Source organism: Bos indicus x Bos taurus, chromosome 21, assembly GCF_003369695.1.
Source record: "Bos indicus x Bos taurus breed Angus x Brahman F1 hybrid chromosome 21, Bos_hybrid_MaternalHap_v2.0, whole genome shotgun sequence".
Taxonomy (NCBI): domain Eukaryota; kingdom Metazoa; phylum Chordata; class Mammalia; order Artiodactyla; family Bovidae; genus Bos; species Bos indicus x Bos taurus.
In genome coordinates, this window is record NC_040096.1 from 58,560,217 (window position 1) to 58,586,378 (window position 26,162).

At 51.8% G+C, this 26,162-nt stretch overlaps 1 protein-coding gene across 1 annotated transcript; it reads left to right on the top strand.

Annotated features, from left to right (window-relative positions):
* Nucleotides 1-2,014: 2,014 nt before the first annotated feature.
* Nucleotides 2,015-25,086, top strand: OTUB2 (OTU deubiquitinase, ubiquitin aldehyde binding 2). Its single transcript, XM_027521539.1, has 6 exons — nt 2,015-2,200; nt 15,593-15,688; nt 16,975-17,093; nt 20,321-20,405; nt 20,889-21,083; nt 22,046-25,086. Exons 1-6 carry the CDS (start codon nt 2,198-2,200, stop codon nt 22,250-22,252), a joined length of 705 nt encoding a protein of 234 aa, XP_027377340.1. The 5' UTR covers nt 2,015-2,197; the 3' UTR covers nt 22,253-25,086.
* The last annotated feature ends 1,076 nt before the right edge of the window (nt 25,087-26,162 follow it).

Here is a 26,162-nt window from a genome sequence, read left to right on the forward strand (position 1 = left end):
TGTTTAAAAGCTTCACTATTAAAAATATTTTTTCATCTATTTTTAATGGCCTAAATTGTTCAGCTCCTTCACTGAGTGGGGAGTCAGTGGCCTAGAGAGGCCCTGGAAGTCACCTGAGGCTACACAGCCGTGAGCGGCAGGGTCTAGAGCTAGCCTGGGCCCAGGGTTGCCTGTGCTCCTTCCACAGGCCAGTGCCAGCTTGGTTTGGAGCTGCTGTGGTCTGGGGAGAGGAGGAGATGGGCCAAGGGCTCAGGGCTTATTATGACCCAGCATGAGGGCTCCTTCTTAGAAGCCCTCCTTCTGGAAGGCCCAAATGACTCTGATGTGGGCTTGACAAGGGTTAAGCCTGAGACCAGGCCCCAGGCAGTGCCCTCACAGACCCTTCCCTGCTCTTCTCAGCAAAGTCTCCTCGCCCACACCCCCAGGAGCCACACCTGGCTCAATCATTCCTCCACAAGTGAAGTCCACCTAACACAGTCTCCACTGAGCACTGGATATGGAGTCAGAATCTGGGCTTCATCCCAGCTGAACATCTTACTAGATGAGCCCTGCACTGAGCCTGTCACCTCTCTGGCTTTTCCTTAGCTGTAAAACAAACAAACAAACAACAGAGAAGAAACTCCACATGCAAGAAAAGGCATGGGGAGTACACAGCCCCTTGCAAGCACCTGCATTGCTCCTCAGAACAAATTCAAACCCAGCTCTGGAGTCAGGCTGCCTGGGATTGAATCCTTCCATGTGCTGGGTAAATTAATTTTTCTATGCCTTAGTTCCTCATTTGTAAAACAGGGATAATAGAACCTACCGCCATAGACTAGTTGTGAGGAAATTACGATAATATGGGTTGAGAGTTTAGGATGGTGCTTGATACATAGTAAGTGCTCAAAAAAGTGATCAATCAAGACTCAAAGAGAAATAACAAAAAAAAAATTAGCTTTTATTGTTATTTCTCCTTGAGTCTTGATTGATCCCAAACTCCCCACTGAGTAAGTGATATGCGCTTGGAAGATGTAGATGTTGTCTACTTGAGAGCCTAGCCTGGTACCAACAGCAGATGTGTAAGAGTCGGGTGGGGGAATTAATACACAATCCCGGAAGTATTAATACTTATAAAAGGGGTACATACAATTCATTGGAGCCCCTTGCCCCCACCCCCAAAGCACTGTCTTCCAGCAGTCAGGGACTAGTGAATGAATCTCTGAATGATACATATTCGTTCTGAATGATACATATTCGTCTGTTTGATGTTCAGCAATAATGAGCTTGTATACAGGGTGAGTCAACCAAGCCTGGTTCACGGTCTGTGCCTCATATATAGCCATACAATTCCAGAGGCACAGAATTAACGATCGTAGAAATTCAGTCATTCAACAAACATTAATTGGGTGGCCTGGCAACCTACTGATTCATGAGTTGGAAGTGGGTAAAATATTATTTAGAAGCTACACGTGCAGGCAGGTAACTTAATATTAGTGAACACATGTTCCCTAAGCACCTGTCCTCTGATCTTGAGCAAACTATACTTATATGACCTTATTATGAATTAACGAGGGCCGACAAAGAATCTGACTGCCAATGCAGGAGACCTGGGTTCGATCCCCGGGTCAGGAAGATCCCCTGGAGAAGGCGATGGCAACCCATTCTAGTATTCTTGCCTGGAGAATCCCATGGACAGAGGAGCCTGGCGGGCTACAGTCTATAGGGTCGCAAAGAGTCGGACACAACAGAAGTGACTTAGCACATAGCACAGCCAATCTTTCAGAAGACTTCAGTTTACAGTTTTGAGCGAAAGTCCTTCAGCCTTCACAAACGAAGACTTGTGTTTCTGGGTTGGGCTAACTCCTTTGCTAGTTAAGAGGTTTCTGTGTCTTTAAAAGGAGGCGGTACCCTGTCAAATGGCCCCTAAAGTATAGGCTGAAGGTGCGTGAAGTCCCACCCACTTTCTGTGACGTCCTGTGGCCCAGCTTCTGATTGCCCGCTTCAGACGTCAATCGCGGGGCGTGTGTCTTGCTGGGACACAGTAGAGGTCTAACCTCTGGTTTGCGGAGCGGTCGGGTGTATTCGCCGCTCGTCCCCACGCCCTCGAGGCCCCCGCCGCCCGACCCAACGGCGGAGCCAGCCAGTGGCTCCCGCGGCGCCCTCCCGCACCGGATCGCTCCTCGCTGGGGCGGGACCTGGCCCGACGGCTCCGGTCACTATGGTCAGTGGTCTAAGGGGGAAGCGGGGAAGGAGGGGTGGGAAGGGGGCGCGGTAGGCGGGGTCGCCCCCCGGGCGCATGTGCACTCGCGGGACTGGGGATCCGGCGCGAGGCTCAGCCCCCAGTGTCAAATCCGCTGCGTTCGGGCCCCCCAGGAATACCGGGGGGTCCGGGTCCTTTCTTGGAAGGCTCCCGTGGACGGTCAGCGCCGGGAACCCAACACAGCGCCCAGGATCCCCGCCCCCAGCGCGTTCGTCCCTGGTGTCCCGTGTGCCGCTCCGACGGCGGGGACAGGGAGGCTCCAGGGCTAAGGGTCGCCTCCTTTTCGTTAGTAGCCCCGCAGTTCGCAGCTCCCGGCCGCACCCACCCGAGGGCTCAGCCATTAGAGACCTCCCCACTCCCAAGCCCCACGAGTGGACCTGGGGTTGCCACGGGTGGCCCGACATCCTCTCCGCCCTGCTTGTCAACAGAAGGTCTTTGCAGTTAGGACCCACGTGGAGAGACTGTCTCAAGTTGTGAGGCACGTGAATTAGGGGCCAGAAACGGCCCCGGAGACCCTCTGAGCCAGGCCAAACTCAGGGCTTGGGCAGGCGGGGACCCTCAGGCCCAGACAGGGAGGGGCTGGGACTGATCATGGTGGACTTGGATTCCCAGTCCAGTGCTCTTTGTATTACTGTGTGTGTGTGTTAGTTGCTCAGTCGTGTCCGACTCCTTGCAACTCCATGGACTGCAGCACGCCAAGCTCCTCTGTTCGTGGAATTCTCCCGGCAAGAATACTGGAGTGGGTTGCCATTCCCTTCTCCAGGGGATCTTCCCTACCCAGAGATCGAATCTGGGTCTCCAGCATTGCAGGCAGATTCTTTACCATCTGAGCCACCAGGAATTTTTCGTTTGTATTACTACATCAGCCCATCTTGGGGGTGAGGGGAGACAGGGGCACAGGCAATCTGCAGAGGACTAGGTGTGATGAATGCCTAAAACTGATCAACTCTGACCCCCCTGCTCCAGGGAGCCTGGAACATATAAGGACTGGTGGCTTGGCTTGTGGTCACAGCCCTGAGGGGTGATCTCACCTCCACCCCCTGGAAACCCAAGAGGCATTGGTTGGTCGCTTCCCCTCCCCAGCACTATTTTGCACATCTGTATAATGGGCTGCTGTGAGGATCACATGAGGTGATGCGCATGGAGCGCTTGGTTCAGATAATTGGCTATGGCTTTCCCTCTGACAACAGAATCCTGGAAATGGGTGTGCAAAGGGGCCTGGTTCTTAGAGCCTCCTCCCTCCTAGGTTTGAGTAAGGAAATGGGTCACTGACCACTGCGGGCTGCCGCTGGCTTGGGACACGGGTCAAAGCCTGGTCATGGTCTGACACTTTCTGAGTGTGGCGTGGGTGGCTGGGTCATCTAAGCCAGCCTGTCCTGGACAAACCAGCTGGGTGTGGCTGAGGGTTTCTGGAGCACCTGGAAACACCACTTCCTGTTTCCAGGCAGGGCCTAAGGGTTTACCTGGCTCTGCTGCTCCTGGAAGGGCACCGAGGTGTTTCTGCATTGCCCACAAGGGAGTGGCCAGGGCTGGGGTAAAAATGGGTTTAGCCACCCTGGAGCCAAGGCTGGCTTGCCTTCCAGTCACCACTGGGTAGCCGAGGGCATGGTAGGGCAGTGGGGCTGGGGCCTGATCTTCTGGCCTTCATGGTGCACAGTGAGGCCTCTGACTCCAGCCTCCCGTCTGCCCTGGACTCAGGAGAACAGAAGTTAGAGGGCAGGTAGAGTCAGAGCACCAGCCCGCGCCCTGTGACGGGCGGCGTAGTGCCTTGGAGAGGAATGAAGTGGTTAACTTGCCAAACAAGACATCTCTCTGGGAATCATGGGGAGAGGGTGGGGGCAGAGGCAGTGCATGGTGTGTTCTCGTCTGTTCATTCAGCATTTAATGAGCACCTACTGTTTGCCAGGCACCGTGCCGGGCCCACTGGTGATGTTTTTGAGTCTGTGTGGTATGGATGATGGTGAGTGTGTGTGTGGTGGGCAGAGGAGAATGCCTTTGGAACATATAGTGTTTTCTTTCTGTATCCATTTCAAAGTCACTGAGCTAGGGAAGGGTCCCAGGTAGAAGACATAGAAGCCCTTGGGAAGGCAGTGGCCTGGGTGAGGACAAGGCTTGGGGGCTGCCACGGATGGAGGTTGTAGGTAGTGAGGGGTCTCGTGCTCACTCAAAGGGCATTCAGTGAAGAGTGAGGGTCAGATGTGAACAGCAAACCCACAGGGCCCTTCTGTGCTTTGTTCTTTGGTTTTTCAAACAAGCCCCCAGTAGGGTCCCTAGTCCAGCCCCACGCTGGGCTGGGCATTGATGAGAACGACAAGGGCCTGCCCTCTTTTAGGAACTCACTGCCTGAGACAAGACAGAACTGGACACAAGCAATTCCTGAACTACCAGTTATGACCTAAGAAGCCTAAGGGCTTGGGGAGCACAGCAGGAACCCAAGCACTCTAAGGGAGAAGTGAGTGTCAAGGAAGGCCTCACAAAGGGGTCTTTTGAATGGGGTATTGAAGGATGTGTAGGAGTTTTCAGGAAGCATTTGGGGAATTGTGTATTCCAGTCAGGGTGGGACAGGCCTGGAAACATGGTTAAGAGTGGGATATTCTGGGAATGGTGAGTGGTCTGTATGGAGCAAGGAGAGATGAATCTAGAAAAACTGGGGGATTCAGAATGTGCTATAAAGGGCTTCACATGCTGCGCCATGGGGTTTGGGTTTTATTCTGCAAATGTGGTGGTGGAGGGGACCAAAACATATTTTTGACAAATAAGAGATGGTTGATTTGGATGGTCTCTCTGGCAGTGGAGTGGACAGAGGGCCAGAAGTGGCCAGGCTGGAGTCAGAGACCAGCTTTTCCATCTATTCCCTCATCCACTCATTCTGCATTTTGGGAGCATTACTATGTGGCAGGCACTGGGGAATCTGGTCATGACAGGCAAGCAAAGTCCCTACTCTCATGGAGTTGACATTCTTGTGGAGGGAGATAGACAGAAAGCAAGTCAACAAATGAACGTATATGTTAGAGAACCCGCTGAAGACATAAAGCAAGTTAAGGCAGTAGGGGTTGGGGGGAGGGGCAACTTTAGACAAAATGGTCAAGGAAGGTGATTAGACATGTAAAGAGGCAGAGAATCCGCCCGTGCACAGGAACAGCATGTGCAAAGGCCCTGCGGTAGAAATGGGTGCATTTTTTTGAGGAACATAAGGAGGGTCACTGGGGCTGGAGTTCAGGAGAGTGAGGGGAGCAAGGCCAGATGACGGTTGTCATCCAAAGGTTGAGTTTTTCCCCAAGTGAAGGAAGCCACTGGAGGGACCTGGGGAAGGTCTCGCCCTCAACTGGTTCGCTTTGTGGGAGCCCATGCTGGGTGCTGTGGGTGACGGTGGGAGCGGGAGTGGGAGCCAGGAGGTCCACTGGGCAGACGCTGGTGCCACCTCCCTGGGGGCAGATGGTGGCAGCTCTGGCCAGACACAGGAGCAGAGCTGAAGCAGGAAGAGAGGAGGGGAAGAGTCCTTCCGCATCTTTGGTGTGAGTTCTATCTGGATAGGGGGGCTTTCGAAGATCTGGTGACACCTGGAGGGGATGCAGGGGTGGAGGGAGAAGGCAATTAGGGGCACAGTAATTCGGGGATCGTGGTCAGACATCCTGGTGGCTGGTGGTGTTTGAGGCTGGATCTCTAGGGAGAGGTCAGGGCGGGAGATGAAGGTCTGAGGGTCGGTTAGGAGGGTGCTAAGAGTCCAGGTGTCAGATGAGAGAGGACCAGCATCTGAATCCGGGCTGTCTGCAAGGCCAGCCAATAACTGACCTGAGACAATTGGGCCTCAGGTGTAGGGTCTTCCCTGTTTGCTGCGCTGAACAGCAGAGATGAGGCATGCGAGTGGTAGGCTGAGTAATAGCACCCCGGAGACACCCACATCCTAATCCCCGAACCCATGAATAGGGTACCTCACATGGCAGCAAGGGCTTTGCAGGTATGGTGAATTAGGGTCCTGAAATGGAGAGAGCACCCTGGATTACCGGGGAGGTCCAATGATGCGATCACAAGGATCCTTATAAGGAAGAGGCAGGAAGCTCAGAGTGAGAAGGAGGTGACAGTGGGTGGAAGGGATCATAAGCCAAGAAATGCAGGAAGCTTCTAGAAACTGACAAAGGTAAGGAAGTGGGTTCTCCCCTGAGCCTCCAGAAATGTAAGATAATAAATCCTGTTGTTTTAAATCGTTGTGTTTGTACTAATTGGTTACAGCAGCAGTAAGAAGCCACTTCAGAGCCCTAGGACTAGCACTCCCCTAAATCTTTGGCCTCCAAATGTTTTTGATCGCTCATCAGTAAAGATGTTCGATTATTCCATATGTTGGTACATCGTACATTATACCCTAAAGTAGACATTTAAAGCAGCATTCCCTGGAATATTACTCAGCCATAAAAAAGAATGAAATTGGGTCATTTGCAGCGATGTGAACAGACCTAGAGTCTGTCATACAGAGTGAAGTAAGTCAGAAAGAGGAAAACAGATGTTGTGTATTAACGCATATATATGGAATCTAGAAAAATGGTACTTATGAACTATTTGCAGGGCAGGGATAGAAACACAGACATAGAGAACGAACATGTGGCCATGGGGTGGGGTGGGGGGGCCCTGGGAGGGTGGAGCAAATTGGGGGAATAGAAATGACATATATACGCTACCATATGTAAAACAGATAGCTAGTGGGAAGCTGCTGTTTAGCGCAGGGAGCTCCGCTCGGTGCTCTGTGATGACCTGCGGGGGGCAGGGGGGTGGGGTGGGGTATAGGAGGGAGGGGCGATATGTATACATGTGGCTGATTCACTTTGTTGTTCAGCAGAAACTAACACAACATTGTAAAGCAACCAACCTCCAATAAAAATCAGATAAAAAGGCATTTCCTTCCAGCCCCTGCAAACAGCCCGCTATGGAGACCCCAGCGGTAGGCAGGCAAGGCCAGGTTTGGAGCCACAGGGGAGCCTCTAGAAATGATAGGGACCTTCTGAGAGGGGCGGCGGACTGCATTCTGGGTCCTGCCCCACTGGTGGTGAGGCTGCAGGCTCTGGCCCCTGCCGTGGAGGAGTTGGTAGCTTGAAGTCAGACCACGCACTGAGTTGTGGCTTCTGGGAGGCTGGGCCTGGTTAACAAGGCTGACTCACGACCCGGGGTCAGCCCTGCCAGCAGAGCAGCCTCAGAGGAAGGTCAGGCAGGCCAAGGGCTGGCCTTGCCCACCAGGCCTCAGGGTGGACCCAAGAGAGGCCCACCAGGACCTCAGAGCCTGGGCTGGGGGTGCCCACAGAGGCACCGCGGGGTATGTCATGGGTGGGGGCGGAGATTGTAGGTAGAGGCGTGAGCCTGAGGCTTGGCTATTAAGGAGGCATCAGGAAGTGACGACAGAGCACAGCTGAGGGCCAGGTGGGCTCTCTTCGTGGAGGGGGAGAGAGCCAGAAAGGCACCAGGTCTGTGGAATACCTTTAATGTGCTGGGGGGCCAGGGTCCAGTTTCTTCCGGGATCGCTTCACTGTGTGACTTGGGGCCAACAGCTTGACCTCTCTGGGCTTCGGTTTCTACGTGTAGAACAGAGCTACCGTGAGGCTTAAGTGAGATTATCCCCAGCACCTGGCATACGGTGACCTCCCAGCAAAGGTGACGCATCAACCAGCGGGTACTCCGTGCCTGCTGGGGACCAGCAGCTGTTCCAGGAGTACGGCGACAGAAGTGACAAGGACCGCGTCCGCGTGGAGCTTCGTGTCGCCTCTCCTGAAAGCTCACCGGGGCTGGCTTCCAACCCCGAGCGGTGCCTGCTCCAGGAGGGGCCCATGGAGAACTCACCGGAGGGGCAGGGGGTGGGCGTGGGTCACACGTGTTGTGGGTCAGAGCCTTAAGGTCTGTGGGCCCGAGCTGCCAGAGCCCAGTCCTTTCAGCCTGGCCCCTCCCTGCCCCGCAGCTCCTTGTCACCCCATTATCTCCTGGGGGGTCCCTGGGGGCGCTCTCACAGTGCTGGGCGCATGGGGTTCCCATGGGCCGGGAGGGGGCAGGCAGCAGCTGTGGGGCACGAGTTCCGACATCGCGCTGGCAGTGCGCCCTCCCTTGGGCCCTGGCGGGTCACATCTTTACCGGAAGCCTTCGGGACTTCAAATGCTGCCTCTGTGGGGCAGGATCCGTGGATGAGGGTAGAGGTGGAGGGCTGGGGTCAACCTGGTTTTTCGTTGGTCTCAGGCTGGTTGAGGAACTCTTGGGGCTATGTGGACAGGTTGTAGATGTGTAGAGGCTTTGGCGAGAAAACGGAGGGAAGTAGGGGGGAACTTGCCTTCCCTCCATTTGGAGGTGGGTGGTGTCTGGACGTGGGTTGGGGATCAAGGGCAGGGTCAGCAGGACCCCAGTAGGTGGTGACGTGCTGGTTCTATAGTCTCCGAAGGTAGGAGGTGAGAGGACCCCCACAAGGACTCAGATCTGGTCTGAACACCAAGCCCCCGTTGTAGTGCATCTGGTTAGTTCCCGGGGTCTCTGGGGAGGAGTCAGTGATTAGAGAAACATCCTTCTCCACTTTGAAATACATTCTTCCACTCGGCAGCTCAAAACTGTTTCAGAGTAGAGGTGCTATCTGCCTGACCTAATTCATTAGCACCTGTTTGCAAATCAGCAGCTAAAGGCTAAAATCTTTTTAAGTGACCTGATGAGGTCTGACGCAACATTGTCAGGCGAGGCCAGTCCCCGTCCCATAACACCCTGGAAATTTTCGGCCATGATTTAAAAAACCACCAATTGCAGTCAGCCAAGGTCAAATGCAGAGTATTGTACCTGGTTAATGGGCCAGTGAGCTGAGGCTGTTCTTCCAGCCATGTGACCAGGGCCATGCTTATGGGAAGTGGGGTGGAGGCCACCTGGGCTGACTTGAGTCACTCTGGACGTGCCAGGCGGGGACTCCCAAAGTGCCAAAGTAGAAACTCACTCACCCCTCCCAGTGGCCCTGTAAACACACCCGGGACCACGAGGGGGCGCTGGAGCCAGCTCAAGGCTCCACTGCTGGGCAGGGCAACCAACCTGAGAGCCATTTGTCAAAAAGGATGGATCTTAAGTAGTATTGAGTGAAGAGAAAATGCCACGATACCTATAGAATAATTTGTTGCATATTTAAAACGCATGCTTACATAAAACAACTTGGTATTTTTAAAAGACATATTGAAAGACATAGGGAATACCTACAAAGGGTGGGGGGTGGCAGGATGGGAACAGGGAATAAAACGCCTGGGGCTGACGGTGGGTCTCTTGAACCCCAAGTGTGAGCCCCTCCCCACCCCCAAACTGCTGTTTAATGTTTTCCTTTTAAATTGACTGTTTTAAATAGCCTAAGTAAATTTGCTATTTACTTTGCAAAAATGATAACGACTGTGGCGAGTGGAAAGCCTAGGTAGGCTTCCCTGGTGTGAGGCCTGTGGGTCGCCTTCCTGACCCACCTTTCACGTTCTCATTTTGACTGGCAGTTTTCTACCATCTGCAATATTGTGTTGGCCAAAAAGTTCGTTCAGGTGTTTCCATACGATGTTATAAAAACTCAAATGAAGTTTTTGGCCAACCCAGTTCTTGTCGCTCTGTATTTAGGATTCATTCTTTATACTGCTTTCCACTCTGCCAGTGACATTGTCTCAAACTGCTCATCAAATAGAACTGAGTTTGTGCCTCTTCCCTCACCATATGTTGGGTATTACTGGGGGGCGGGGGGCAGTCCAAGTGCGAGCAGTGTTCAATAGAGCTGTGCTCCTTTGTCATCATCCATCATTTAAAAAGACCCAAGCCATCATTTTAAGTCAGCTGTGTGTAAAAAACAAGACTTTTTTTTTTACTGAGGTAGGTGGGTAAATAATGGGACTTATTCTTTGGCAGTGCCAAAGACTGTCCAAGCCACTGTACAAGCTGTGCTCATTTCACACGCTAGTAAGGTTATGCTCAAAATCCTTAAGCTAGGCTTCATTGGCACAGGAACTGAGAGCTTCCAGATGTACAAGCTGGGTTTAGAAAAGGCAGAGGATCCAGAGGTCAAATTGTCAACATACACTGGACCATGGAGAAAGCAAGGGAATTCCAGAAAAAAAATCTACTTCTGTTTCATGACTATACATATATTACCCTTTTAAAAAAAAAAAAAAATGTCCTTCCCTTTTAGGCCACCACAGAGCATTGAGCAGAGTTCCCTGAGCCATACAGTAGGTTCCCATCAAGGCTACTTGTTTCAACTACACACACAAGTGGCTTTCACATTATATTTTAACATTATATTCCTGATGAAATCAGAGCCTTTCCCGGGGTGGGGGGTGAGGGTTGGAGACAGGGGTGCAGCTCCCACTGCCCTGAACCCTCATGTGAGCAGGAAAAACATGAGGCAGACACAAGCCTGTGGGAGATTAGCTGTTAGATATGTCCTACCCTTCCCCTGGCCCTGGGTCTTCCTTTTGCCATTAGATGACTTCTCCACCCTCTGCTGCTGCTGCTAAGTCGCTTCAGTCGTGGCCGACTCTGTGCGACCCCATAGACCGAAGCCCACCAGGCACCCCGGTCCCTGGGATTCTCCAGGCAAGAACACTGGAGTGGGTTGCCATTTCCTTCTCCAAGGCATGAAAGTGAAAAGTGAAAGTGAAGTCGCTCAGTCGTGTCCGACTCTTAGCGACCCCATGGACTGCAGCCTACCAGGCTCTGCGGTACATGGGATTTTCCAGGCAAGAATACTGGAGTGGGGTGCCATTGCCTTCTCCGTCTCCACCCTCTGCTGCTGCTGCTGCTGCTAAGTCGCTTCAGTCGTGTCCGACTCTGTGTGACGCCATAGACGGCCTCGCACCAAGCTCCCACGTCTAGAGGCCCTGATTTCTCTCTCTGGGTGGAAACTGGCCTCCACTCAGAGCTGGGCTGCGATATAAACTTTCACCAGTAGGTGGTGCTAGGCGGTCTAACCTCTGTGTTTCCAGCTCCAACACCACTGAGCGACTGAACAACAAACAGAGCTTGGTGCAGACTGGTTGGGTATAGTTGGATGAATAGAAGAAGGAATGAATGAGTGAGACAGGAAGGTCAGGAGAAGACAAAGGGAGTATGGAGCCTCCTTACAGTAGGGAGGCTCACAGACTTCAGTTACTATATTCTTTTTTCTTCCAGTGTTATTGACATCCAGCACTGCGTTGAGTTTAAGGTATACAGCGCAGAGATTTGATTCACGTACATCATGCAGTGACTGCATGTTTAGTGAGCATCCCTCATCTTTGTAAAGACACAAAGTTTAAAAAATAGAAAAGATTTTTCCTCTGATGAGAACGCTTAGGACTTCCTCTCTTGTGTTAGCCGCTCAGTCCATGTCTGACTTCTTGTGACCCCATGGACTGTAGGCTCCTCTGTCCGTGGAATTCTCCCGGCAAAAGTGCTGGAGTGGGGTGCCATTATACTCTCTTAAAAATGTTAATATACTACTGTTGATTATATTTATCATGTTGTACATTACGTCCCCGGTACTTATTTATCTTACAACTGGAAGTTTGTAACTGGAACCTTTTGACCACCTTCCTCCAGTTCCCTGTGACCCCACCCCTGCCTCGGGTAACCACACATCTGATCTCTGTCTCTGTGAGTTTGTTTTTGGAGTATAATTGACCTACAGCTCTATGTTAGCTCCTGTTACCCCACATGGTGATTCACTAGTTCTCTATGCTTCAAGATGATCACCATGGTAAGTTTAGTTATTGTCACCAAAGATACTACATAATTATTGAGTATACTCCACTCACTGTGTACCTCATACCGTGGCTCATCTCTTCTGTTTTGTACCCCTTAATCGCACTCACCTGTTTCTCTCCTCCCCCCAACCCCCTCCCCTCTGGCAAACACCTGTTTGTTCTCTGCATCTGTGACCCTGTTTTTGTTTTGTTATGTTTGTTCATTTCTTTAGATTCCACATTGCAAATAATATCATGTAATATTGGCTTTCACTATTTTAACTTCCTCAGTGTAATGGTCTCTAGCTCCACCCATGTTGGTGCAAAGAGAAATATTTCATTCTTTTTTGTGACTGAATAATTTTCCATTGCATATTATACACCACATCTTTATCCATTCATCTATTGTGGGCACTTAGATTGCTTCCACATCTTGGCTATTGTAAACAGTGCTTCAGTGAACATAGGGATGCCTGTATCTTTCCTAATAAGTGCTTTTGTTTTCTTTGGATACATACCCTGAAATGGAATAACATATGATAGTTCTGTTTGAATTTGTTTGAGGAATCTCCACGCTGTTTTCCTTAATGACTATCAGATCAGATCAGATCAGATCAGTCGCTCAGTCGTGTCCGACTCTTTGCGACTCCATGAATCGCAGAGTGCCAGGCCTCCCTGTCCATCACCAACTCCCAAAGTTCACGGGGACTTACGTCCATCGAGTCAGTGATGCCATCCAGCCATCTCATCCTCTGTCGTCCCCTTCTCCTCCTGCCCCCAATCCCTCCCAGCATCAGAGTCTTTTCCAATGAGTCAACTCTTCGCATGAGGTGGCCAAAGTATTGGAGTTTCAGCTTTAGCATCATTCCTTCCCAAGAAATCCCAGGGCTGATCTCCTTCAGAATGGACTGGTTGGATCTCCTTGCAGTCCAAGGGACTCTCAAGAGTCTTCTCCAACACCACAGTTCAAAAGCATCAATTCTTCGGCACTCAGCTTTCTTCACAGTCCAACTCTCACATCCATACATGACCACTGGAAAAACCATAGCCTTGACTAGACGAACCTTTGTTGGCAAAGGAATGTCTCTGCTTTTGAATATGCTATCTAGGTTGGTCATAACTTTCCTTCCAAGGAGTAAGCGTCTTTTAATTTCATGGCTGCAATCACCATCTGTAGTGATTTTGGAGCCCAGAAAAATAAAGTCTGACGCTGTTTCCACTGTTTCCCCATCTATTTCCCATGAAGTGGTGGGACGGGATGCCATGATCTTCATTTTCTGAATGTTGAGCTTTAAGCCAACTTTTTCACTCTCCACTTTCACTTTCATCAAGAGGCTTTTGAGTTCCTCTTCACTTTCTGCCATAAGGGTGGTGTCATCTGCATATCTGAGGTTATTGATATTTCTCCCGGCAATCTTGATTCCAGTTTGTGTTTCTTCCAGTCCAGCGTTTCTCATGATGTACTCTGAATATAAGTTAAATAAACAGGGTGACAATATACAGCCTTGACGAACTCCTTTTCCTATTTGGAACCAGTCTGTTGTTCCATGTCCAGTTCTAACTGTTGCTTCCTGACCTGCATACAAATTTCTCAAGAGGCAGATCAAGTGGTCTGGTATTCCCATGTCTCAGAATTTTCCACAGTTTATTGTGATCCACACAGTCAAAGGCTTTGGCATAGTCAATAAAGCAGAAATAGATGTTTTTCTGGAACTCTCTTGCTTTTTCTATGATCCAGCGGATGTTGGCAATTTGATCTCTGGTTCCTCTGCCTTTTCTAAAACCAGCTTGAACATCAGGAAGTTCACAGTTCACATGTTGCTGAAGCCTGGCTTGGAGAATTTTGAGCATTACTTTACTACAATGTGAGATGAGTGCAATTGTGCGGTAGTTTGAGCATTCTTTGGCATCGCCTTTCTTTGGGATTGGAATGAAAACTGACCTTTTCCAGTCCTGTGGCCACTGCTGAGTTTTCCAAATTTGCTGGCATATTGAGTGCAGCACTTTCACAGCATCATCTTTCAGGATTTGAAATAGCTTAACTGGAATTCCATCACCTCCACTAGCTTTGTTCGTAGTGATGCTTTCTAAGGCCCACTTGACTTCACATTCCAGGATGTCTGTGACTATACCAGTTTATAATTCCATCAGCAGTGCACCCAGGGTTCCCTTTTCCTCACATTCTCACCAACCTTGTTAGAAAGTGCAAGTTGCTCAGTTGTGTCCAACTTTTTGCGACCCCATGGACTGTATGGTCCGTGGAATTCTCCAGGCCAGGATACTGGAGTGGGTAGCCATTCCCTTCTTCAAGGGATCTTCTCAACCCAGGGATCTAACCCAGGTCTCCTGCATTGCAGGAAGATTCTATACCAGCTGAGCCACAAGGGAAGCCCCACCAACCTTGTCATTTGTTGTCTTTTTGATAACAGCCATTCTAACAGAGGTGAGGTGATACCTCATTGTGGTTTTGATTCCCTGATGGTTATCGGTGTTGAAAATCTTCTCATGGACCTGTTGGCCATCCATGTCTTCTTTTGAAAAATATCTGTGCAGATCCTCTGCCCATTTTTTAATTGGGTTGTTTGTATCTTTGATGTTGAGTTGTATGAATTCTTTATATATTTTGGATATTAACTCCTTATTCAGATATATCATTTCCAAATATCTTCTCCTTTTCAGTAAGTGGCCTTTTCCTTTTGTTGAAAGTTTCTTTGCTGTGCAAAAGCTTTTTTTTCTAAACAGGAATATTCATCGTAACTTTATTCATAATAGCCCCAAAGTGGAAACAACCCCAAAATCCATCAACTGACAAATGGAACAAAATATGGTATACTCATACCATAGAATATTATCTGACAACAAAAAGGAAAAAAGTACTGATACGTGCTACAACATGGATGCATCTTAAATACATTATGTTAAGTGAAAGAAATCAGTCATAGAAGACCAATCATATGATTCCATTTGTATGAAATGTTCAGAAGAGGCAAGTTTACACAGACAGGAAATAGATTCCTGGATGAAAAGCTTTTTGTTTTAATGTAGTTCCATTTGTTTGTTTCTGTTTGAGTTTTCCCTGCCTGAGGAGACAGATCCCCCAAAAATACGACCAAGACCAACGTCAAACAGCAAAGTGCCTATGGTTTCCTCTAGAAGTTTAATGGTTTCGGGTGTTACATTTAAGTCTTTAAACCATGCTGCATTTATTTTTGTGCACTGATATATTACAGTCTATAAAATGAGTCAGTTCAGAAATTACAAGATGAGGGACTTCCCCGGCGGTCCCGGGGCTAAGACTCTGCACTGCCAATGCCAGCGTTCCAGGTTCGATCCCTGGTCAGGAAACTAGACCCCACGTACCACAACTAAGAGTTCGCTCGCGTGTTGCAACTGAGACCCAGCACAGCCAACTAAATAAATATTTCCAAACAATTTAAAACAAAAGGACTTACAAGATGATACGCCTCTCACGATGGGGCTGACCCTGACTCCTGCCGGGGAGCCTGGCTTCTGGGCTGCCAGTCACATACTCGCAGGTGCTTCTGTTCAGGGAAGGCAACATTCACTGCGTCCTGCAACCAGCAGGTCGTGGGCTTTCTATTGATGAAAGTCCTGCGGTTGCTTTTGAAATGGTCACAGCTTTGCTCCTTTTTCTGTCTTTCAGAGTGAAACATCTTTCAACCTAATATCAGAAAAATGTGACATTCTATCAATTCTTCGGGATCATCCTGAAAACAGGATCTACCAGAGGAAAATCCAGGTAAGGCAGAGGGTCAGGAGGAGGGGAGCCTAGATGAAATGGGCTGGAGTTGGGAGCAGAGACAAAGGTACCACTTTGAAGGTAAAAAGGCTTTGCGTTTGGACCAGGTTCCTGGACAAATTAGAGGGCTCCCAGAATAATGCAATGTTGGACGCATTTACCTTAGTGAGAAATCCTTTAGTTGCAGAAAAAAAAACAAACCAGCAGTTTTTGACCTCATTACAGCATTGCAAGGTCAGAACTTTTATTACCCACATTTCACAGCTGAGGGAACCAAGTTACAGAAATTAAATGGCTGGCCCATGATTCTACCGCGCATGCGTGGAGGAGGTGGCATTTGGGCCAGGCAGCCTGAGCCCATAAAAGTAGTATTTGTAACCACTCTGTGAGCAGCTCTGTGGTGAGAAGGCCCACTCTGGCTGGACTCTGACAAAGGGCAGATGGCTGAAGGATGCAGGAACGGTCACAGGACTAGGAGGAATCTGGGTGTGCCCCTACTGCCCTCTTGTCACCTGCACTTGGGCAGGACTGTCTCCTGTGGCCGCCGGGAGCCCTTCTGGGGCAGGAGTGAGAGCTGGGCTGCATATCTCAGCCTTTGGGAGATGAGCTGGCTTTCCAGGGAGTACACCCCTCCCTACAGCCTGCCTCTGGGGAGCCGTCAGCACCACCCTGGTGGGAGCAGGGACTCCCTGACCCCTTGGAAACCACACTGGGCCATCAGAATCCTGACTTGTAGGCAGGCCCGGGAGGCAGCTGGGGCGGAAGCTGACAGCTCAGAGCAGAACTGGAGGGGGTGCCGTGGGGACGCCACACCTCTTTTGGAGGACTGGCCAGACTGCTTGGCGATGTCCGGGGAGGCCTTTCCTACTGCCTGTGCAGCCCCTGGCCCACCTCACAGCCACATGCACCCTCGCTGCCCCCACCAGGCACACCACTTCCCTCGGTGCCATTCCTCCAGGAAGTCTTCCTGGACTGCTGAAGTCTGGTGTAGATGCCACTGCTCCGCCCCCTGGTGCATCCCCTGTCTTCCTGTGACAGTCGTCTAGCTGTCCATCGTCCCCCTAGCCTGTAAGCTCTTCAGAGCGGGGCATGGCTCCCCGTTCACAGTGCCTCGGGCAGGTCGCACTCCACGTATTTTTATTTTTGTGGGATGAGAGTTGGGACACCGTGGAGGGCCTCCAGTCTGAGAGCAGATGTTGCCTGGGGGAGGCGGGACCCCACCCCTGACAGGACTTTGACGGAGGTGCCGTTGGTACGGACGCCCACATTTCCTCTGTCCCCCGCAGGAACTCAGCAAAAGGTTCACCGCCATCCGCAAGACCAAGGGGGATGGGAACTGCTTCTACCGGGCCTTGGGCTACTCCTACCTGGAGTCTCTGCTGGGCAAGAGCAGGGAGATCCTCAAGTGAGTGCTGTGTGAGGGATGCTGGGCAGGCTATGTTTCTGCTGTGTCGATCAGCCCTGAACCTCCCTGAGGGTTTGACCTCAGTGCAGCCTGCTTAGCCCAGGGAATGAGGGGTGGCGTTCACGTTGAGGGGATGCCCAGCGGCCCTCGTGGTGGAAATGAGAGCAGCCAAGGGGCCGGCTGGGGATGGGACAAATGACCTAGTGGGCACTTTCAACTCTCTGATCTGAGTGTGCCTGGGTGAAGTGAGTTTTGCCTTGGGTGCGTTCTTGAAGCCTCATTCCAAGGAGAAAACAAAGAAGCATTGCCCGTTGTTCTGGGTCGCTTCAGCTGACCTTGGATGTGAGTGTGTGTAACCCAGGCGTCTACCTGGTCAGCCTGGATCTGGAGTCGATGCCGTCCTAGGCCCCTCTGTCCTGCAGCTGGGACATGATCCTCCCTTTGACCCCTGGGGTTCAGCTTAGTTCAGGGCTTCTCAGACGTCAGCATTTGTGCAGACCCCCTGGGATCTTCTTCAGATGCAGATTCCAGTTCTGTGGGGCTGGGGCCGGGGACTCTGCATTTCTCACAGGTTCCCGGAGAAGCTGCCGCTGCTGCTGGGTAACAAGGAGTAGTAGCAAGATGCTGAGACCTGCTTCCTTAACCTTGGAGGTCTCACAGCCCTTAGAGGATTGATGAAGATCCCAGGCTTCCTCATCAGATGCCCTCCTGCACACACACCAGGGAAGAGTGCAGAGTGGCCACGGGTCACAGAGCACATGGGGTTGATTCATGCATCCTGGTGCCAGAACTCCTCTGCTGAGCGGGTTTCTACTCTACCCTCCTTCTGGGGCACCCTTGCTCCCTGCAGCCATCACCCAAGTGGGTGCCACATGCCGACTGTGTCGTGGGCCCCGGGGATGCAGCAGCAAACAGGAGAGACAAAGCGCTCTGCCTGTCGAGCTAGCATCCTAACTGGGAACGAGGGACAGTAGATACGGACAGAACTTGCTGTGTCAGATGGTGGGAAGCGTTGTGGGAAAAAAAATCAGGCAGGAAAGGCAGCCAGGTTGTCCAGGGCTAGGGGCTACAGTTTTAAGTAGGGGTTGGAGACATAGCGGGGGCCGGTGGGGTAGGGCCTCATGGGGCTCGTGGACCTCGGATGTTGGCCTGAATGAGATAGAGCCACAGAGGGTTTGGCAGAGCAAAAGGCCTGACGTGCAGGCTGCTGTGTGCAGGAAAAACCAGGCTTACGCACAAATGATGGCGTCTGAGAGCAGCAAGGGGTGTGATCTTGGAGAGCCCAGAGGAGAGGTCGTAGAGGTGGCCTGATCGAGTGGAGGTGACACCACAGGATCCACTCATGGCTGGAGTGGGGTGTGTAGCGGAGAGTTGAGGCTGAGTGCTGGGCGTTTGCCCTGAGTTATCAGGACTGAGAAGCCCTTGCCACACAGGGAGGCTGGGGGAGATCAGGAGCTCCAGGTTGCCAAGTCTGAAATGCCTGGGAGCCATCCAGGTGGGGTCCAGTGGGAAGTACCAGGCTGGTGTCATCCCATTTTACAGATGAGTAAACTGAGCCTCGGATAGGTTACATGACTTGCGCAAGAGGGGACCCGCGCTCCAAGTCTGGACACCGTCCTCCTTCCCCTCCCTCACCTCATCGGGGCGGGAGTCCTGCCCTGACTGTTGGCCCCCACTAGACTGGGCCCTTGTGTCTCTGTGACCCCAGGGCTGGCACTGTGAGGCCCGCAGGCACTGGTGAGGAATGAGCGTGGGGATGCGATGGGCACGTAGCTGGGGCTGGGAGGGTGTGCAGGCAAGAGAGCTGGGAGCCGAGCTGTGCATGTCGGCCTCACGGGAACAGTGGCCAGAGAGGCCTTCACAGCCTGCCATGGAGACCTGTCCCCATCACCCACCCTGCACAGAAGGGGAGCATTATAAAGCCAGAGAGCGACTTAGCAGCGGGGCTGCAGCCCCCCACTCCACACTCCTTCCCACACTTGCCCTGGCCAAAACGGGCTTAGAGACACCGGCCCAGACAGGGGCAGGCTGCCTTTCAGCAAAAGTAAAAGTGCCTCACCTTCCAGATTATGAGATGATTTGGCTTCAGACCAGCCTCTTCTCCCCTCGCGCTCCCACTGGGCACCTACACCTCCCAGGCCTTTCTCCTTGTGCCTTGAGTCCCTCATGAAAACCCCTGCTGCGTCCTCACTGGAGCCTGGGCTCCCCTCCCTGGGGCCGGGCTGCAGTTAGGCCCGAGCCAGCTGGTCCCCCTGAGCCTCTCCACTCGGCCCTTCTGTGTGGAAGGTGTTCCCTCCTGTGGACCAGTCCCTTGGACTGTGTCTCGTCTCTGCTGCTGAACTCTGTGTCCTGGGGCAGCTCCTCGCTGTCCCTGGGGGTGAGGACAGGTCCCAGAAGGGGCTGTGCCTGTTGGCGGTCTGCAGCAGGAGCAATGACAAGAGGTGGGGTCCCTGGACCAGATCTTGCGGTAGGTCAGTGCTGGCAAAGGTTTAATGGCCATTTGGCCGGGAGACCTGACCTGTGGTGTGAGTTGATTTCTGTAGTCTAAATCCTCTTGTCATGATTTTTTTTTCAAGCTACCATCATGGGTTCACTGAACAGGGAGTTGGGAAGACGTATGCAACATACCCTATAGTCCAGATTGTATTTCCACCGTCCACACACAACAGACAAAGATAACCTCACGAGCACAGATGATGCTCTTGTTTTTTTAAAAAAAACAATGTTTTTTACATTCAGCCCATCTCTGAGAAGAGCAGGCCTGGCCGAGGGGACAGTGGATGTCAGGGGGTGAAGATGCGAAGGGGGAGTGGCTGTAGGGCATGAGGGAGGCTGTGGACTAGACTGGAGATGTGGCTGGTGAGCTCAGCAGGGGCCCTTCCGGGACCCCGGTGCTGAGAAGCTGTGACCTGAGGGAGAAGGCTGCGGCAGGTCACTCTTACAGTCCCTGTGGAGTGGGGACCAGGAGGGAGGGGAGGCTGGGCGTTGCCAGGCCAGAGATGGTATTGATGCCCCAGGAACCACGGGACAGTCAAGAGACCTTCGGAAGATAGAATCAGTATATTTTGGAATGGGTGGTACCTCAATTTCCTCATCTGTGAAATGGGTCTACGACCCACCTCCAGTGACTCTCAGGTGTGTGGGGGCAGAGTGGGGAGTGAGAGGACAGCTGATGGTCACAGCAGCGCCCCCTGCCTTTCCCTGAAAGCACTGGCTTTCTCCTTCAGATTCAAAGAGCGTGTACTGCAGACCCCCAACGACCTCCTGGTGGCTGGCTTCGAGGAGCACACGTTCCGAAACTTCTTCAACGCTGTGAGTTAACCCTGGGCATGACAGCTGAGGGACTCAGCTTTTCTCAGGGCTGGCAGAGCAGACAGAAGACTGAGGGTTGCCTCCAGCTTGTGGGGACATGAGGGGCCAGGGAGCCCAAGGCCCTGCCCTTCCTCTGGGAGGAGGCACCTCCTTTGGAACGGTAGCTGTCAGGCTGGAAACTTCCCCCAGCCTCCCCACCTCACCCCCCTGACCCCACTAGTGAGGGCGGTGCGGGGCTGGAGGACTCTCACTTCTGAATCTGTATGTAAGAATCGCAGTCACGGCAGTGAGGAGGGGAGACTTGGGGCCAAGGGACTCACTACAGAGTGTCTCTAACCCTGTCACTTAGCTTTGGTGAGATCTCTGATGGATTGATTCTGGTGCCTCAACTTGAGGATTTCAAAGTGGAAATTTCATGGAGCCAGGCTCGTGGAGGGAGGGGCAGGGCCTGCCTGGCCCCCAGCTGAGGGCCCGGGGGTACAGTTTTACAGCGTGGTAGAGCTGGTGGAGAAGGATGGCTCCGTGTCCAGCCTGCTGAAGGTATTCAACGACCAGAGCTTCTCGGACCGAATCGTGCAGTTCCTGCGCCTGCTGACCTCTGCCTTCATCAGGAACCGTGCAGATTTCTTCCGACATTTCATCGACGAGGAGATGGACATCAAAGACTTCTGCGCTCATGTAGGTCCTCGGGGTCCCGGCTTGGGATGTGGCCTCCAACCCTGGGCTCTGCTCTCATCCCCCTCTCCTTAGGAGACCTTAACACCGACATTCCCTAACCAGGGGCTGGGGTGTCACGTCTACATGGCAATTCAGAGCATTAGATTAGATTAGAAAACTGAACAGGTTGTCCTTGAGCTGCCTGAGCTGTGTGGCTTTGGGCAAGTCGCTTTCCCTCTCTGAGCCTCAGATTGTCTCATGAAAGGGCCTTTGGACTGGACTGTTTACAAAATGACAGAGTAGCAACCCCATAGTCATCTTTGCTCCAGGACATGTTTTATGATGTGTGGTGTTTACCTGAAAGGACTGCCAACCATTTAAACGTTGTGCAGTTTTTATATGGATGTCTGGATTTCTCTGGAAAAATCAGAAGATCCAGCTCCCCAGGCTTTATTCTTGCCTGGCAACAATCAGCAGGAGCTAAGTGGCAGCTGCCTGAGTTACTGGGACTCACTAGCCAGCTTGTCACCATCTCTGCCTGTCTCCACTGACTTGCTCACTTGCTCGCCCAGCCCTCTTTAAGCACCTAAGCTTGAAATCCCTTTATGATAGAGTCCCCTTCTGCTCTGAGGTTCCTTATACATTAGAAAGCCCAAGCTGAAAAACTCCCGCTCTCCTCTCCAGATTCTTCAAAGTGGTGTGTTCTTCTGACATACAACGAGGGGACCAGAATCAAAAAGATCTAGATTCAAACCTTTTAATTCTGGTGATTTCTATCTGTTCCTTCCTCACTGAGCCTGCGTTTCCTTCTCTAGAAAATGCGTGTGTCGACATCTGCCTCAAGGCCTGTTGTGGAGACCATTGCACAGTTGCAGAGGTTTTGAGCTCTGCAACTGGGCAAAAAGCCAGGGTGGGACCTCTCACCTGTCCTCTGCTGGGCATGCATCCTCAACTGGGTTGTTTTCTCCTTGTGGCTTTTGCAGGAAGTGGAGCCCATGGCTATGGAGTGTGACCACATCCAGATCACGGCCCTGTCCCAGGCCCTGAACATCGCCCTGCAGGTGGAGTACGTGGACGAGATGGACACGGCCCTGAACCACCACGTGTTCCCCGAGGCTGCCACCCCCTCCGTGTACCTGCTCTATAAAACATCCCACTACAACATCCTTTATGCAGCCGATAAACATTGATTAATTTTAGGCCATGCAGTGGAGCCTGTCACCTAACGGGACTGCATTCTGAATGGACATTACGGCTTTTCAGTTTTTTAAGCGATTTAGACTATAGTTAGAGAACGTTGCCGCCTTTGGGGCAAAGGCACTGGGAATAAGGCCTACTCACTATGGACTGCTGGTAACTTGGTGATAATATTTTTAATATTTATTTTCATGGAGGATCTAATGTTTTATAACTCTGGGCAAGGATGCCAGACTGGCTCTACCCCCAGTTCTGAGACATTGCATAGGTCACTACCCATCTCTGGGTCCAAATCTCCATCTGGAGGAGGTTCCTGCCAGTGCTGACATTCTGTTGTTGGGTAAAAAAATGTCCTTTGGTTTATTTTCCCTGGAGGCAGTGCCTCTCTGCAGTGGAGGAAAAGCTCAAGCTCAAGGTCTTACCAGTTCTATAAAAAATCAAGTCCAGTCAGCTGCTGGAGTGCACGTGGGATGCTGAACTGAGGCCAACTTGGAGATCTCCAGTGTACTTCCAAACATTCACGATGGAGTGCTTTCTCACCCCGAACTTGAGGAACAAGACTTTAATACCAAAGTCTAGAAAGGGGCCTGTGGCCATCAGCATGAAGCCCAAGTTGTCGGGCCCCTTACCTCCCTCAGGGCCAGGACTGCCTGCCTTCTGGAGGGCAGCCCTGCAGGGTTCTGCCACCAGCCCCACCTGGACAGACACTGAGAAAGACGAGGGTCCTGGAGGACCAAGAAGCTGTCTCGTCATCCCTAACACACCTTGGAAGTAGGATCTAGCGATGCAGCCAGGTGGAGGCACTGACCAGCACATGCAACCAGACTCCAGCCGAGCAGAGCAGACAAGCCTTTTGAGGCTGTCTTTGGCTTCTTTCTCCCTTCCCTCTTATGGGCTGGCTAGAGGTTAGGTGGGAAAGACGGAGATGAGCAGGTGTTAGTGTGGGAGACCACCACTGTGGGAGCTGCCGGGGAGCCAAGAGCCCTGGCTCCTGCCAGCCTCCTCATTCATCCATCTGGACTTGGCCCTTAATAACCTGCTCACCTTGCTGCCTCAGGATCTCAAGGAGCCCTGGCTGGGCCACGGCCACTGCCAGCAAGCTGTCTTCCCCTCTGGGAAGAAAGGGAGAATGCAGGGGTGTGGAATTGCCTTCCTTAATCGAAGGCCTTCAAAGGTTCCAATCTGCAGGGATTTATTCGAATCTACTGGTGCTTCAGTGTCAAGACTGCAGTGTCTGCTGACAGCCAAGACTGTGCCAGGGCTGGGTAACAGACTGCTCCCAGTCCCTGTATACAAAGGGCACTCTTGCGTCCATTTTCTGCCTTTGGGAAGACCAGTGTCAGGGTGCTCTTAATCGCAGGCAGGGGCCCAGGTTCCCGTACTGCCCTGGGCTGGAATGTGGACCCACGGGCTCAAGCTAAGTGATTGTCCCTTCTTCACAGGAATGTAAATCTGACCCTGATCTCTGAATTGGTGCAGGGGTTCCTCCTCCCTGCCTCTCCCACCTTGGCCTGGGGAGGAGTACACTGTGACAAGTACACTGTCAGAGTGGGCTAACACGTTACATGGTTTGTGAATGTCATGATCCCTGTTTCCAAACTGAAGGACCCCGAGCTCAGTCTCGGCTGCTCTGAGCCATCGTGAGAGGTGTCCTGGGTCTCGGGCCGGGCTGTCAGGCACAGTATAATCAGCAGTGGCTGCTCCCTAACTGCATTTCTAGTTTGTGCAGCATTCACAAAAGTGAAGCTTTCTCTTCAGCAGAAGGCTGGAGAAATTCCCTTCGGGGTGTGTCTGTGCCTTTCCAGGCCTGCCAGTGCTCTTGTGGGTGGCGGGGGGTGGGGGGGGACCCTCTTCCCAGGAGAGATGCTATCAGTTTAGAATCGGAGCACCCGAGAGAGGCAGGCTGTTGTCATGACCTTGCCCTCTGCTCTCCCATTTTTCACAAATCCACTGGCCTAACCCAAAGCAACGCTCTCTTCCCTTCACATCTGCCCTCAGATCTTGCTTCTGAAGGGAAAGCGCTGTGGAGGAAAGGAGTGGCAGAATTCAGAGGAACTCTAAGGAACACAAAATTAAGAAATCCACTCATCCACGTACATTACCCTGCTTGGCTACAGCAGCCAGTCATGCCGGAGATCCCACTTCCTGGGTAATGCACCCATCCCATGATGCCTTCTCTTTGCAGACCAAAAGCTGGAAGGAAAGTTGTTTTGAGAGTTTGTCTTTACAACTGCATATGTGTTACCTTCCTTCCGAAGGGAACTTTATAAATCAGTGTGACTATTTAGCAACAGAGTTGTCCTCGCTTTTGGTTCCTACTTTAAGCACAAAGTGGCTCTGGAGCCAGATTGCCTGGGTTCGAAATCTCGACTTTGTCACTAACTAGTTATATGACCTTAGCCAAGTCACTTCACTCCCCGAGTTCCAATTCCCACACTGGTGAAATGGAGACAATTACCAACATATCACAGAATTATTGGTTCAAGTGAAACAAGATTATGTGTGAAAATAATCACGTGACCTGACGTGTAGTGGGTGCCCTACAATTGGGATGCTTCCCCCGCAGACCCTTCCCAATGGGACATGGCAGAACACCCCAAGACGGGGAAAAGCCACCTTGGTGGTGGCTCTGCAGTTTCCCAGGCAGAGGGAAGTCATCAAAGGACCACACACACTGCCATGCTGAGCGGAGGCAGGGGCACGGGCTGTGGCTCGGTGAGTGGGTCCCCAGGGGCCCCTGGTTCTGTGGGAGGTAGGCCAGGCCCTACAGCTTCCTCGGCAATTGATTAAAAACATTTTTCTAGTATTAAAATGGTTTCCATAACAACTTTTGGTCCTGGCTTCTTAATAGTCGGTACCTGGCCCGCACCAAAGAGCAACACTGCCGTCCCATGGGGCTTGTCTGTGTGAGTGGATCAGCAGGGGCCGGAGTGTCTTCGTTGAGTGAAAGGTCAAGCCGCTCAGGAAGTTCTGTCCTTGGGCTGGGCTGTAAGTGCCAAAGGAACCACAGGCCTCGTCAGAGCTTTACCTCATCGGGTCAGAGAGCAAAACTGCCTTGGAGGCTGGCCCTATCTTTTAAAAGCCAGCTCTTTACCATGTTACCCCACCACAAAAGAATCTGCTGTTAGGGGGCAAGGACAGGATGTCAAAGGACATCAGTGGGTCTGTTTGGCCTGTGACGAGTGTCCTCAGGCCTCTCAAGGCTCAGGAGCTGCTGAGGGACCTTGAGTCTGCTTGTACCTCCACTGCTCTCATCTGGAAAATGGGAGAGCCCCTGCCGTCCTGACAGCTGTCACTCAGAAGCCGACTTCACAGTCTCCTCCACGTCACTGGTGATGCTGGGAAGACATCCTTTAAAACAGGGGGTTTCTGGTGGCTCAATGGTGAAGAATCTGCCTGCCAATGCAGGAGACATGGGTCCTATCCCTGGTCCAGGAAAATCAGTGCCCCACATGCCACGGGGCAACTAAGCCCATGCCCCACAACCAGCCTGTGCTCTAGAGCCCAGGAACCACAACTACTAAAGCCCCTCAGCCTAGAGCCCAGGCTCCTCCACGAAAAAACAGGAGAAGCCACCAAGATGAGAAGCCTGTACACTGCAACTAGAGAGGAGCCCTGCTCACTGCAAACTAGAGAAAGCCTGCGCACAGCAACAAAACCCAGCACAGCCAAAACAAACAAAACACTTAAAAAAAAGGCATACCAAAAAAAAAAATAAAAACCAAAGCAGTTTTCTAAATTTGCCTTTGACCTACAAGGAAATGCCCAGGGTTCTAATCCTAGCTCTGAGCAAGTCTTAACCACTGAGCATGAGCTTTCTCAACTACAACAAAGGGTGTAAGACTTATGTCCCAGGGCCTTGACAGAAACTAAATGATAATTAAAGCAGATAGAAAGCACCGA